Below are 16,851 nucleotides of genomic sequence, written 5' to 3' on the forward strand. Positions count from 1 at the left end.
TTCATGTGTTAGTATATATATAAGCATTAAAGGAGTGTGTTGCCTATGTCGTGTGTTTTATTTACAAATATTGGCTGTGGTGGCGTCTAATTTCATTGGATAAAGTATGTGTCACTAGTGACTCATATTTTGTTTTCGTTATTTTTTTACACATAATTTGTTTATACAGTGATTATTAAATTTGAATATTATATAAATTATAGAAAAGGGAGTAATTCTCAAACAAGTAACTTTAATACGTAGCGGCAACCCTATTTAAGCAGCACAATCCTGTGCATTTTTAAGTGACAAAAAGTATAAAATAATTTTAAGCAGAGAGGCAACGCTGCGGCAGAGCAGGAATGTATTCAGTGACGAAACTGTTAGCACCATAGTAGAAACGTATAAGTTAAAAACATTCGGTAGATGAAAGCTAAGAAGTGTATTTTCCGGTTAATAGATCAATAAAATATACAACATTAATTTTACAATTTATTTATAAATTCAATCGGTGTAGCGCATTTTTGTCAATACGGTTTCTAAATTTGGACAAAAGCACAAATCAAGGGTGTTTCCTGTGAATATTGCAAACAGCAGCCAACACCTTTCACCACCTCTCACACTTTATTCAATCCTCTCACTATCATTCGGATACCTGTTGGCACATCAGACGGAATTGATTGTAGTTGCAATTTGATAGTTTTTATAACTTGAAGCATTTATTTAATTTAGTGTTAAGCGTGCATTCACATATATAGACCTTAACAATTAAGGATCTACTTTGACTCTGCCTACGTGCTGCAAGTCAATCATAGAACGATGGCGGAAGCAAACGCAGCAACAACAGCTGCTTCACAATCTTCCAGTAGAAACGGCACCGCTGGAAATACTGTGGCATCAGCGACAGCTGTACCAGTGGCCGCTGTGTCAGCTGCAGCTGCAAATCCCAATGCGGAAGTAATACGAGGACAATTATTTGAGGTATCTATAATATATATATATAAACCAATTATTTCATTTTATTAACAAATACGTTTATTTTATTAGGTCGGACCTCGCTACAGGGACCTAACATATATTGGCGAGGGTGCATATGGTATGGTCGTGTAAGTATTAAATGGGTGTGTTCAAATGCAAGAAAAAAGCAAAACATTAAAATACACAAAAAATATCAAATTATGTATTTTCTGCGCGAAATTATTGTCAATTGTTAATTGTAAACAATAAAATGCTAACAACTTAGCAAAACCACCGGCAGCTCAAAAATAACGAAAATTCGTGCATTGATTTTTCAAAAAAGCACTGCGTGCACACAGCTGTGTCACATATAAGTAAACTTTAACTAAAATTTGTTCATCACAAGTGGATAATATTTGTTGAAAATTTTACATTTATTCATATTCTAATAAGAACAAATTATTTGGTCTATATTATAAGACAAAACGCTCCATTAGGCCGGTATACTAATTTAGTGATATACAACACTACGCATGCTATGAAGTAATTTTTCTGATTGTGTGTGCATGTCCTTTTATTTATTAATATATTTCATATAAATAATATTAATAGTATGACTAAATGAAATATATCTCTTGTATATTTTTAAATTAAATTTGGAAAACAATTTTATATTCAATATGCGACGATATAAATTTTTCTTTTTATATATAAATAAATTACTTCGTGAAAAAATGCTACAAAATTCAACCAATATTTAATATCTTTACATAGTATAATAATTTATTATAATATATTAAAATTAAACATCAGTGTTGGTTTTATTTGTTTTCTCTATATTGATTTATAAGTTTATATAAATAATGTATAAACATATGTTTCAGTTAAAAAACATACCTACGTTAATGCAACATAAGTGTCAGTCACCATATAAACCAATGATTTTCTAATAGATTTGAATTCTTTTTTTGTATTAAAAAAAATTTTTTTTTTTAATTAATTGGAATTACGATAAATTTATAAAGTACAACTGTTATGCTTAACGCTGCATTTACGAAACCACGTATTGATCTGATAAATCTATAGAATCTTTACAGACATGTTAAAACGTTACACATTACTTAAGAAACGTGTGACATTCGCGAATTTCAAGAGAGCCCCCCAAAACTGTTATAATGAATTTCCATAAAAAATAATAATGACGCAATATCAAAATACAATGTTGTAAAATGTTGTTGTAACCCACGGGGACCTGTTTGTGAAATTCCTTTGGAGGGCATTGAACGGCATTTGGTTGTCGAAATTGACGAGTGGTTCTGACACGTAGACCTGACTGTGCTTGGAACCAATGTGAATGTGAATATACAATATATTTTATTGTATATTGTAAAATGTAATATATTGTTGTTCAATGGTCCCTCTTATAACTTTATAAAATTACACTTTCGCTTTGAGTATTTAAAATTGAGTTAGATTTTTTTGTTAAATGTGGACAATAACATAAAGACTACTTCAAAGTTCTTTAGCAATAAAGTTTAGAATACGAAGTAAGAGCTGAAATGAATTATACTTTCTAAGAAAAATTATAACCTATAAGTTATTGTAATCTTGTATAAAATAAAATATACATAAACATATAATTAATATATATATTAAATAATAAAATTCAATTACAGATCCGCTTTAGATACTTTAACAAATACGAGAGTTGCTATTAAAAAGATATCACCATTTGAGCATCAGACATATTGCCAGCGAACTTTACGCGAAATTAAAATCTTAACACGTTTCAGGCATGAAAACGTAATTATTCTTTTACTTATTAGCTTGAAATATTCACTATTACTATCCTTTATAAAAATAGATTATTGATATAAGAGATATATTGCGCGTGGATAGCATAGAGCAAATGAGGGATGTATATATTGTACAGTGCTTAATGGAGACTGATCTTTATAAACTACTCAAAACTCAGGTGAGTTTTAAATTTTTTACTGTCATAAACATAAGCAATATTTTATTTCTTACAGAGGCTAAGCAATGATCATATATGCTATTTTCTGTATCAAATTTTGCGTGGTTTAAAATATATTCACTCAGCAAACGTTCTGCATCGTGATTTAAAACCCAGTAATCTTTTGTTAAATACAACTTGTGATCTTAAGGTATTCAAATATACTATAGCTTTGTGCGTAAACATTTTAATATATTTATAATTTGTTTATTCTATATAGATATGCGATTTCGGTTTGGCACGAGTTGCCGATCCTGAACACGATCACACGGGCTTCCTTACGGAATATGTTGCCACTCGGTGGTACCGAGCACCGGAGATTATGCTCAATTCAAAGGGATACACAAAATCCATAGATATATGGTCAGTGGGTTGCATTTTAGCAGAAATGCTTAGTAATCGGCCTATATTTCCTGGAAAACACTACCTGGATCAGTTAAATCATATATTGGGTGTTTTAGGGTCACCTTCTAAAGAAGATTTAGAATGTATTATAAATGAAAAGGTTCGTATGTCAATATTTTCTTATTGTATATTTCACATAAGCTATTATTTTTTATGACTAAAAGTCATAAAAAAATTAAATTAACAAAATAATAACATTTGCGAATTACAAAAAAATATAGTGAAGTATGTCAATATATATATTAACTTTGCTGTATTATATATACTCAGTATGTCTTAATGACATTAAGTGCTACTTATATAATATGTGTGTGTAATATTTATAGTTGTAACAACACAAGTGTTCAGAAAATATTTCAGCTCTTATCGTAAATCTGAATGTTTTAACGAAGTTATGGCAATGAAAATAAATTACTTACAAAAAATGGTTAAACATATTTGACATTCATTTTTATAATTAAACTCTTACGTATGAGTCATTAATATTAATTTTTACTTCAGTTTCATTTTATATAGAAACAATATTTATTAGTAAAAACAATAAAATTCTTGATTTTTTCTTAACAGGCACGCAATTATTTAGAATCATTGCCGTTTAAACCAAAGGTGCCATGGTCACGGCTGTTTCCTACTGCTGATCCACTTGCACTAGATTTACTTGGTAAGATGTTAACATTTAATCCTCATAACCGAATACCTGTTGAAGAAGCATTGGCGCATCCTTATTTGGAGCAGTATTATGATCCTGGTGATGAGGTAATTTATATAATTATAATATAACAATATAGATATAACACATTATATATGATTATTTACATATATAGATATGTGTATAAATGATGTATTGATAAGTTTTATAAGTAGACTAGTAGTAGTTTATATTCCGTTTATATTCCAATGCTGAAAATTGCGTTGCACTTTTTAATTTTGTTCCTTAAAGAATTAATTGAACATTACAAATTATTCAAGATATTCGTTAAATTGAATTAGTCCAATAAACAAAGCAAGATAATTAGTTTTTTAAATTCTTTAGTTCAGTTGCAAAGAAAAAAAGCTGTTTTACAAATAAAATGTTTTTTTGAATAGTAGTGAATTGCAACAACAAAATTTTTAATAAAGTTTTAATTTTAATAAAGTAAATTTTTGCAGCTGTTTTGGTTATTGGTAAATACTCATCATTAGTGATATTTTAAAATATTCGTTGGTTTTACTTATAAAACCAAATAAAATTGTTGGACTACAAGTGTCTGACTTAGAATTCTGAACCTGTCACGCTTCAAATGACTAGCGCTGTTATTAACCGAACGAATCAAAGCTGAACAAAATGTTCGTTGTTGAAATTTTACATATTTTCTGAGTTTTTTTTTCTGATTTCTCAGAAGATAACAAATAAACCTTTGTCTTGTTTTTAATTTTGGAGCAAACCTATAATCCATAGCTTATGAAAATTATAATTACTATTAAAATTACTATTACTATTTTTTAATTGCTAAAGCTTCAGTACTATTCTTTTCGTAGAGAATTTAATTTTTAATAAATATATATATTATATAATATAATATATTATTTTTTAAAACTTAACTTTTCTTGTAAAATAAGATGGTTTTGGTCTTTTGAATATTATTTTCTTTGGGTAATTATATAGAAATTTTATTAGTTTTGTATGAAGCAAAGGTCTTAAAATAGAGAAATAGTTTTGTGACGCGTTATTCGTCATCAAAAGTTTTTAATAGTTCTCTCGCACCCATAAATTATTTAGTTTTTAATATATCTACTAAAGTTACTTTGATAACAAAGAATTCATTTTGAAAATTATATTTCACAATTTATTTAAATATATGAATATTATAATAATGCACATTGTTTTATTATATAGAATAATATAATTTACAATACCTTTTATTTATATAAATCTAATAAATATATTTATATTTATAAATATATATAATAAAAATTTTTCTATATTATTTAAATTATTTAAATTGAATTTAACTAATATTTTGGTTTGCTTTTTTAAATTACATCAATAATTAATATAATCATCAATCATATTGGTTCCAGAATGTATAAACTAGTGGATATTTGATATACAGTAGTTAATCTAGATATTCTTTTTAATCTTTCTTTTAGGTTAATTTTTTCATTAATCTAAATTTGTTCATTTGTGTGTTATATTTTCATCACATTTAATTATATATAGTTCTAATTGTGCAATTTTTATATTTCCATTTAGTTATACATAGTTCTAATTGTGCAGTTTTTGTTTTTATTTTTACCTATATACTTATCAGTTTGCAGATGGTGATAAAGTATTCCATCAGATAGATTATAGTCTGTAAGACTAAGTATATACCTTTTTGTTTTGGCATATCTCACATAAACCGTGACAATAGATCGTATGTATGGGTCAATAACCATTTATGAAGCCATGACAGTGACAAAGCCATGGCAGGTTTTTCCCATTGTGGAATCAAGTTCTTGCCTTACTTATATAATTTTTATATAATTGATACTTATATATATCACAACCTTCTAAAATTGTTGCTGTTGTTGTTGTAGCTCACACGAATTTATAAAGCAGATAATTTGAAACGAATTAAAAAGGGATACACATGGGTTAGGATGTGGATAGATAATGGTAGTGTGGCAAGAATAGGTTTGAGGATAGATGGGATTTAAATTAAAGTCCACTTCAATGGGGCGAGTTCAAGAATCACTTGGACTAAATTTAGTGTGCCTAGAATAAACAGGGTAACAGCGCCCAACGAAGCAGAGCACTACAACCATAGTTGATCTTTTGTGCTGCCTAATTATCTCTCAAATATTTGGTTATAAAAATATTCCTCTACCACTCACGATCGAAATGATTTTATCTAATCGTCCTTTGAAGATCAGTACTTCTTTTTTCAAAAATGCACACATTTATTCTTAGTACTAATATACAGTGGGTAATTTGTGCGTTGTTGTTGAAAAAAAAGCAAACGACGATTTTATTTTATTTCGGATAATCAATATAAAAGAGTATAAGAATAGAACCACTAACTGGAAAAAATTAGAAGAATAAAAATAATAGCAATTATGAAAGAAACAGAACAACCATAAAACCATTGTAATTTTTTTGTTAACAACTTAATATATATTTATATAATTAATTAAAAATTAAAAAAAATATTGAATATTTTAGGTTTATAAGTATTTATTAATGTTATATATCTGTATTTTTACAACATGAAACAAGTTTGATTATTCGTAAATTAATTGTATTTATTATATTTAATTCTAAAATATAAATAAACTTTATTTTAACAAGGCTTAAAATCGGTTATTTAACAGTTAAATAATTAATGAGTGATATAAATTTTTGTTAAAATTTTTAATATATTATTCAATATGAAATAAATTCAAATTATTAAATTAATATAAAATAATTTTTGTTGTTGTAGTTCACTACTTTTCGAAACTTCTTTACCAATATATTATTAAAATATATTTATCATATAAATGCTTTGCAATGAAACGCGCAAATTGGTCAATAGTTAAATAATATTATTTTTAAGAAAAATTTTGTTTTTAAAAAATTCTTTTTATTTAAACCAATATTTCGAGTATATATTCTATAGTCATCTTCAGGATACAAATATTTTTTTTAAAATATATTCGTAATTTTAATAAAATTAGTGTAACTTATCAACAATTTAAGTGTTAAATAAACGACCTTAAGCCCGGTTAAAATAAAATTTATTAATTTTAATATAGTTATATTTGATCGTAATATATTATGAATATAAAAATTGTAATAATGTTTTTTTATTTCCATATGTCAGCCCGTCGCTGAGGTGCCTTTTAGAATTGGCATGGAACTAGATGATCTTCCAAGAGAGACACTAAAAACTCTCATATTTGAAGAAACGCTTAAGTTTAAAGAACGACAACCGGATCAGGCAGTGTAAATGTTTTGCTGTTTCGCAAGCTTTTTATTTAAATACATTTTTTAATTTTATCGTTTTTATTTTTTCAATATTATTCAATAATATTTTATTGTTTATTGTAATTTTAAAAATATCATGAAAAAGTAAAAGTATCAGGAATTTGTTGTTTTGTAATATTTATTCTACGTAAACAATAGAAAAAATATATAAATATGGATGAGATATCAAGATATTTTTAAGATTATAAACAAGAAATATTTAAGTATTTTTCATGTTTCTCTGTGTTATAAGGTTTTTATCTTCTTTTTTGTACACAGTCTAACTATGTGAGCATCAAGTTTGATTAGCAATTATACTTAAAAGATTTTGGTTAAAATATTATTTAAGCAAACGTTATACGTTTAGAGAACTTTTTTGATTTTGGTAAGGCACATATATGTAAACGCAATATGCATGAGAACTATATTATATAAATTTGTGCATATGTTGTGTAGTGAATTCAAATCGATTTTATGTATGAAATGTTTAATTGAACTATATTTTCTTAATGCACCATTTTTCTCTTAATTATATATAAGCGAACATGTTGTAATATATATGCAAATATCTGTCGTCAAAGTGACATTGATAATTGCATTTGCGACAGACGAGAGATAATTAGAGCAATTTATATTTAGTAGTAATAACTTATATCTATCGTATATCATATGTAATAGTATCTAAAATAAAAAAAAACTTACCTTAAGGCAGTGCAGTCAATTATTTCAATTTTTAATATTATTTCTTAGACAATTAAATAAATAAAAATAAAATAGGTAAATTTTCTGAAGAAAATTTGCCGAAAAAAAGTTTAATAAGTTAAGTCCCTAGCATATTAAACCAAACTAATGTTTGCATTCAATTTGATCTTCTAATCAATCGGTGTGTTCAGCCTTTATTTATTTTTAAGCTGGAAACATTTTAAATGATATATTTGAAATATTTGTACATAATTTGAAGCGACTTGTAAGAGAATGTTTACATTTTTAATATTTTTTTAAAAAAACACTACGTGTTTGTATTATTTGTTAACTATAAATTTCGATGTATATTTGCTCAATGATCTCTCGTAATAATAACATTAAATTAATATATCGTATAATTTAATCTTCTGTAAGTATTATATTTGTGTATATATTCCAAAATGCTTAGAATTATGATCTTCAACAAAATAAGAAAATAAAAGAATTGATTGTATTTTTTAATTACCATATATTACCTTATAATTGTATTTTGTAAAAATTTGAAACATTTTTTTAATAGTAGTATTTTAAAATGTATTCGTTAATAATTGTTTAATGAAAAAAAATGTTATCAATATTGACTACATACATGTATACATACTTCGAAATTAACTTAAACACAATTGATCTATATTTAACACTTTAATCCTATCAAACTAACTAATCACAATTCCTAATTATTATTTTACTCAATATATCACGATATTAGGCCTGTCTAGCCTAACTGGCACTTTAACCTGATCTACACGCCCAATCTCCTTATTTAAACTTACATATGCACTATATTTTTATGTATTTATAATGACATATCTAAATTGTTAAGTATATAAAAACTTTTTTGAAAATTTGATGTATATTATATTCGTGAATTAAAATTACTAATTTAAATCAATCAGATAACGATACGAAAGCTCGCAATTGTCACGATGAATATCTATTGTTATTGTAAATCGTCTTCGGAGGGATCCAGAGTTGAGTGGTTCTGGCTGCTCATAGAAGCATAAATGACTTTTACCTAACTTTTACTCTATAGTAGTGTTTTCTTTTTTAACCCAATACGTATTTTGAATCGGAAAAATATTCAATGTGCTTTGCAAATACATTCCATGTGTTTTTCAATATTTCCCTAAAAAATAATATCGCTAAAAATAAAATACTTTAGGGTGCTAATGCAATGGCGGTAGCATCTCAATAGGCGTTTGAGAAACGCTGCTCTATACAATATATTAACTGTTATCAGTCTTCATTAATTTTCAAAAAATTGATATCATACTTCTATTTTGCATATCAACACTTTCCTGGTTGTGCATTGTTAAAAATAGTTTGATGAAGCAAATATGTACTTGTAATATGTATACTTATAGTATGATCCGTATTCAAGCTTTTTGTCTGATTAAACCTAACGAACATAGAAACGACCCGTTTTCAGAAATCTTTCTTTCAAATTTTTGAAACTATGCAAGAACTGTACCTCACGCTTAAAAGAAAGTGTTACGTCTGTGGAAGTGATTTATTATCTATCTTTGAAATTCGTGATTAACTAACGGAATTGCAATGATTCCGTTTTTTTTCGAGACAGTTCTGCTGTTCGTGATGTTGTGCTATATTACAGCACTCTTTTTTTGAATTATTAGTATTTTATTTCAAATAGTGTATGAAAGCAAGCAAAAAAAAAAGTATGGGATGGTGTTAGGGATGATGCTCTGATTTGAAATTGTCTTGTTTTAACTGATAGAAATCTGGTCGTCTTTAGTCTGCAAATAAATATAAAGCTTAGTTGGTATCCATACATATGACCGTCTGTTAAAGTTTTAACCTGCTTTTGCAGAGAAGTACTTTACTAGGAAGAAGTACCCAATTTTCGTGTTGCTAAGTATGGAAATCGTTTTCAAAATGTCTTAAAATTTTTGATTTACACTTACAACATCACTCCATTCATATGACCGTCTTTCAAAGTTTTAACCTGCTTTTGCAGGGAAGTACTTTACTGGGAAGAAGTATCCAAGTGGTTCGAGTGGTTCAGTTTGTTTTCACATTGTCTTAATTTTTCTTAATCGCCTTGAATGAGAGATGTCGGAACGAAATATAATAAATGTTAGTAAATTATTACTTAAAGGACATATTTCAAGAAATTTATTCATATCAATTTGTAAAGAGAACTGAAATTTTGTTTAATTTATGCTTTTTTAATTCCTTTTGTGCATTAAGAATGCTATGGGTGAAGCTGATTAAACAAGACCACGCATAGACCTGTTAGGTCCGTAGCGATAAACATTGCTGTAGTTGTATGTAAGATTTTTTAGTATATAATAATTTTTGATCTGTCAATTTATTAATCTATATAATTAATTTTCTTCGGAAAAAGAGTTCAAAATACATATCGTAGATATTCGAAAATTAATTTAAACATTGTGCTTCCAAAACTTGCATCCCCATTGAAAACATGAAATTGATTTGCAAGAAAAACAAAATTCTCACAGAGATATATGCAGATTTTGACAAAAAAAAATTTCATATTCTATCAGAAAATACATACCTTAGAAGTTAAATTAAGTTTTTTTTATCTTTATTCCTCATTATACATACTATAACAAAAATACTACAACAACAAATGAGATTTTATCTATCTTATTTCAACACGATATCTCGTAAAAGCTTTTTTGAGATTTTATCGAAGTCAAAAATCTTTATTCAAAGGTTTTTAAAGAAATTTTTAACTCCAAAGGTACTTTCATTTCCAATTCTTTTTAAAGAAATTAGTACTCTCATTTCCAGTTCGAAATTAATTATTTTTCCGAATTTCGTTTTTTCTTCTTCTAGGCTTTGCTTTGATTGTCACTTATTGTTCTTAAAACTTGAACATTGACTACATGGCTGAGTGAAGTAAAGGGGTTCACTTCGTAGTTAATACGATTTTAATGTATGACTTTATTACTTTAAATATTGTTATTAATACATTTATTCATTAGATGACTTAAAACTAAAAAACTTTAATATAAATGACTAAAGTTAGAATATATTAATTTCTAAATTTAAATTATGGTGAAGAAAAATGCTTAAAATTAATTTTCATAAAATATTCAATCATTTAAATGATTCAGCTCTCAAAACCCTTTTAATAAATTTAACTCGTATTTAGTAATTGTTGTTGTAACCCAAACAGGAAACTAACTTTTTGTGTCCCTGTTAGGAGGGGTGAGCAGTACTTGATCGTTTATTGGAACCTTAAATCATTGCAGAGATGTTTAATTTAAATGGAATAAAAAACATTTGTTTTTTCTGTTATAATATATAATATTATATTATAATCTTTGTTATTTCGTATTGAAAGAATATATTAATGTTAATATGCTTTATTCATCAAGTCCTCAATTAAGGTGACATGCTTGTTCGTATATATCTTCTCTCTTGTTTCGACGAATTGATCTTTATGGTTTTAAAGTTATTTTACTGAATAATTAAAAGTTGAAAGTTTGATAACAAGCCTTGCTCCATTTCGAGTTGATTATTCCAGTGCAATATCTCTGGGTCACACTAATCTAAATATTCACATCGTTTACACTTCTTTATTGTATGTCCGCTTTAAAAGGATTTTTCGAAGTTTTCAGTGACCTACCTCTGTTGTGCTTATTTGTTGTATGCAGTTAGTTATAGATTACAGTCATATTGTTAAAAGAGTAAAAGTAACTTCCTTATAAAAAATATTTTTGTTTTTTGGACCCCCAAAATTAACTACAACAAGAGCTTTCGTATATAATTTTTTTAAATTTTTTATTTTGTATACCCATATTGTTAATACCATAAAATTATATAATACAAATAATAGGATGCCTTAACACAAACATAAATATTTAATAAACACACTACATACATACACATATATAGATATATAACCCAAAAAATGGATCTTAAACCTCAAACAGTCAAAGTAGTTTTTAATAATTATAAAAAAAAAAAAGAATCAATTAGAAAAAGAATGTCATTGCATTAGAATCTATCATCGAGTTATAAATTTTTTTAATTAAATTAAAAGAACAGAGTAATTATAAATAAATAGTATATATAATATATAATAAATAAAAATGTTTTCCTCGGTACTTTCGTACATTGTCATGTTAATTAAGAAAGCTAGTGGCGCATTTAAATTGGAATTAGTCTAATTAATGTTTTACTCTTGAGATATTTACAAAATTGATATAAATTTTACGATCTTAGTGTTATTAATATCATTATTATAATTATAATTATTATAACTGAAATATATAAATGAAAAATTTTAAATTTTACTTGTATTTATTAATGTGTTTGTCTAAATGCAAAGTTTATATATTTAAAATATAATTAAAAGAATTGCGAGATAATAAAAAAGAAGATAAAGAGAAAGATATAAAGATAAAGATAATGAAGATGAAGATGAAGAAGAAGCAACTTTATAAATTGTATTTAGATTTTACTATAAATATATTTATTATTAAGTCTTATTCGGGTTTGTCACTTAAATAAATGTATTTCAATTCCATAAAAAGTAAATTTTAAAAACTTTAAGTAAAGAGCAATCAAGAAATATTGTGAATGTTTTCTAAATGTATGTGTGTTTTTTTGTAATTATAATTATTTGAATAATAACATTGAACTAAAAAATGTTTTTATTTTTGCCAAAAATGTTTTTTAAATGTATTCATTAAATTTTACTAGAATTTTATGATAAATAACTCAATGTTAATATTTCTTATCGATGTTTTTAATTAATTAATATTGTTGTTTTAAATAGATATAATTTGCAAACCTCGTACTTAAACAAAAATAAATATTAATAAATCGAATTACATAAACCGCAACGACGACAACATCAAACAAAACACAAAACATTCTTGTTTAATCTCTCGTTAAAAAATTAACACTAAAAGTTGTAACTTTATTCTAAGAAAATCCCTTATGAAGATTGAGATTAAGATTTTTTAAATTTCAATTTCTGTGAATTACAGCCCATACACACGACACGAATTAATCGTCATTAACTGCTGATCCGAATTGAATTGTTGCTGTTATCCATGTGTTTGTTGTTTTCAAATCAACTTACGAAAATCGGTTTTAGGAAAAATGTTTAGCCCATACACACGACACGAATTAATCGTCATTAACTGCTGATCCGAATTGAATTGTTGCTGTTATCCATGTGTTTGTTGTTTTCAAATCAACTTACGAAAATCGGTTTCAGAAAAAATGTTTAGCCCATACACACGACACGAATTAATCGTCATTAACTGCTGATCTGAATTTAATTGTTGTTGTTATCCATGTGTTTGTTGTTTTCAAATCAACTTACGAAAATCAGTTTCAGAAAAAATGTTTAGTTTTTTTTTTTTGCTTTTTATGCGATTTCTATAGGTCTGTTCTTTAATATCACTCTCTTCTGATAAAATTATATTTTTCACTTTTCACTTTTCTCTTAAGCGGTTGTTTGACGATTAAGCCAACTGAAATGCCGTGTGAATGCCGATTTAATCAAGATTCTGTCAGGATCGCGAGTATTACTTTATTTTTATTTCATATTATTCACATCTTATAATTATAGAACGTGAGCCTACGATTTTTGTGAACATATATTTAAACTAATAATTCTACAAAGTCAATGAAATTAGCGAACAATGATGCAAAAGTAAAATAAAACAAACAAAAATACAGTTTTAAATTAAATTTAATAAACTATTAAAAAGTTGATGAAAATTAAATAATAACATATGTTATTATGGCATTCATTTTACACACCTATAGAGGCTCACGAATAAAGCTTTTAAATTAACTTTAGCTTTTAAATTACTTTTACTTTAAAGTCAAACCTTCAGCTATTAAGCTGCTTTAAATAAGATTTCTTTTAAAATTAATTTGGTGTTTACACTGGCTAAATTTTGCTAAGATTTTTATGTTTAAACGAATATATATTATATCCGAATTTTGTCTGTGAACAGAAATTTGCATATGTATTGAAAAACTGCGAGTGTATGTAAAAATCTTGCTAGAAGTCTAGGCAGTACAGATACAGAGTAAAACTATGTAATATTATGTGCTGTAAACATAAGTAATACTGCATTTTATTTACAATTAAAAAACAATTATGTTTAATAAGCATTTGATAAGAAAAGAACCCACGATATCTTCGCTAAATAAATAAGAAAGAATTTTTAATTAATTCTTGAACAAAGAACCAAAACCTTATATTTGGTCCTTCTGAATATATCATATAAATTTTTTATGAGGTTGGATTCTAAATTCCCTCCTTTTGTATCTACATTTATAATAAATAAAGCGATAAACTTTATTTATATTATATGAAGTGATTTGACTTTATATTTTTTTAATAAATGAAGTAATTGACTTTATTTTTAATAAATGAAGAGAGAGAGAGAGAGAGAGATTGACTTAATTTATTTTACAACTCTAAGTGCAATATTATTAAGTGCAGACGATTAAATGATCACCGATCATTACATTTAAAGCTCCTTTAAATTAAAAAATTTTATGATAATCTATAAATCGTCTGCATAACATAGACCTGTATTAAATTTTGAATAGATGAAAGAGAGCTAAATGTTAAGAAAAACTAACTGAATATCTTAAATTAATGGAGCTGTGTCAGTCTTGAACATTTATAATAAATCATAGGGAGCTATGTACAGTAATATATGACTGGTTAAAAACCTTTTATTATAAATTTGTTGTGGATAAAATGTCGACTTTTAATTGATTCATAGTACTGCCTTCAGATCATTTGTTTCTTGCTTACACTCTCTCTCAATTAGAAAGTTCAACTACTATACCGGATAACTACGGGTTCTCATAATATTTAAGGTGTTTGCCAGTATAGTAGGCCTTGGCACGAAAAGTTTTGTGACCTCCATTTATTAATTAAAATTTACAAATTATATAGTATTCCGAGAAAAGAGGATTTTATACACCCATATATGTTTTGGTGATCTCTTTACCCCGATATCTTCATATTCTTTCCATATGACACATGCAATATTATTGTCGATAGGTACTTTTAGGAATAGAACAGTAAATTTTTAGTAATAATATTTGCGGGATGTTGTGCTGTAGCCTTAAAGTTGTCATGAATGCACAAAATTTTTCTAATTTCCTCAATAAAATACATTACCGTGCCCATTTAACCACGTCTTATTTCTTTCTTAAAAAAATAAGAAAATAGGGCTCGTAATGTACTAAGTCCATCCGAATATTATAACCTGTTAAGAACCCGTTAAGTTAAATTTTTAGTGCTTCTCCAGTACGGTGAATTGTCCTTGTGAAATCATTTAATACCCTATCATCCTAAAAAAGTGAATGTTATTGCAACCATACTTGCCATACTTAACATAATAACGCATTTTTAATATATTTTTTCTTTTATACAAAGAAGACATAATCGTTGTCGTGTTATATATATAAAGAAAAACTTTTCCACCAAACTCTAAATAGTATTTTTTGATTGACGTCTGTATAATAGAAGTCCTGTCTTTTGGCGATGCCGCGTCGTTCCTATTTTTAACTGGGTCAAGCCTATTGCAGCAACCTTGCAGGTTTCGTTAACAAGCCATTTTTGCGATATTATTGTCCTCTTTTGAAGTCCATTTTTTGTTTTTCATTTCTGTTTTGAAAGCAATACTCAGGCGCTTGTATAAACTTGTCCAAGAAATCGGAGCAGTAGAACTGGTTCGACACTGCTGCTAAAAATTTAAAGGTGTAAGCCCATTGATATTTTTTGCGAAGACATAACTATTCACAAGCTTTTTAATAGCACCTTATGCATTTTTAACACGCTCAGTAATATCGGTTTTAATTCCTCTCCTCTTTAGTTATCATACAGCCATGTTAGCAGAGCTTCTCGATATTCTCAATTATAACTTCTTGGTTATCATCAGGCATTGTTAGAGGATGTTTGTACTTGTTCGCAATGCTCATCAGTGTTTGTTTATTTAGGTTAATCTTAAACCTGACAGCTTTAGTATTTTGAGACAAAAAAAACTCTGCTTTGACTCAGTCTAATGTGTGGGTCATAATACAGTATTTTATTTCCAGATTGTTTATGTAGGCACAACCCAAAATTAGTCACATTGGCTTCAAAAGTTGCTGACACAACTTAAATTTGTTTTGTGTTGACAAGGCAGGTTTCCAGCTCCTTGTCTTTACAAGTTCCTCCTTTTAAAATTGTTAGTTTTGTAAATACTTTTATTATAATCAAATGATTTTGTGTATCCATAGTAAAGTCTTTTGTGGTAAAGAAAATATAGTGCTTTAGATAAATCCGTTGTTTTAGAAAAATCCGTTACTGATTAGATTAATAGAGGATAGATGTCTCTGAGCTACATTTATTATTATATATACTTTACTAAACATCTCATATTTAGTGTTGAATAACTCTAATTATTTAGTAGTTCATTACATATGTATATTCGTCCTTGTCAAATTATTCCAGTGCCGCCAAACAGGTGGGTTGTACTGTTAGTTTGAATAATGGGTAGTTCAGGCACTTCATTAGGTCTCGGCTTTAAACCGATTAATGAATAAATTTTTTTATATTTAATGCTGATAAATTGTACGTGGTAAACTTTAAACCTTTCTTTCTGCATTAAAAGAGACAAATTCTTTGAACTGTATTTTCGATGTAATTTCGGCAAAGTATTTGTTAAAATAAATTTAGCATAAAATAGTTATATTTCTTAATACTTTATATATCTAACAATGAACCGTTTTATATATAATATAAGACAAAAACAAGGGCAAAAGA

General features: G+C 26.8%; 1 protein-coding gene across 1 annotated transcript; it reads left to right on the forward strand.

Annotated features, from left to right (window-relative positions):
- On the forward strand, window positions 1-8,003 carry LOC119689210 (mitogen-activated protein kinase ERK-A). The gene is made up of 9 exons (XM_038103988.1): window positions 1-104; window positions 204-960; window positions 1,027-1,085; window positions 2,613-2,739; window positions 2,801-2,911; window positions 2,967-3,101; window positions 3,171-3,455; window positions 3,923-4,111; window positions 7,180-8,003. Exons 2-9 carry the CDS (start codon window positions 799-801, stop codon window positions 7,303-7,305), a joined length of 1,194 nt encoding a protein of 397 aa, XP_037959916.1. The 5' UTR covers window positions 1-104; window positions 204-798; the 3' UTR covers window positions 7,306-8,003.
- The last annotated feature ends 8,848 nt before the right edge of the window (window positions 8,004-16,851 follow it).

The sequence above is a fragment of the Teleopsis dalmanni genome, chromosome X (genome assembly GCF_002237135.1).
Source record: "Teleopsis dalmanni isolate 2A chromosome X, ASM223713v2, whole genome shotgun sequence".
In the NCBI taxonomy this organism is placed as follows: Eukaryota; Metazoa; Arthropoda; class Insecta; order Diptera; family Diopsidae; genus Teleopsis; species Teleopsis dalmanni.

What these genes read in the sequence shown, in the direction of transcription:
- LOC119689210 (XM_038103988.1), top strand. Translation starts at nt 799, where the DNA reads ATGGCGGAAGCAAACGCAGCAACAACAGCTGCTTCACAATCTTCCAGT. An exon ending in TACGAGGACAATTATTTGAG is followed by an intron (nt 961 to 1,026) that starts GTATCTATAATA and finishes TTATTTTATTAG; the next exon opens with GTCGGACCTCGCTACAGGGA. An exon ending in CACGTTTCAGGCATGAAAAC is followed by an intron (nt 2,740 to 2,800) that starts GTAATTATTCTT and finishes TTATAAAAATAG; the next exon opens with ATTATTGATATAAGAGATAT.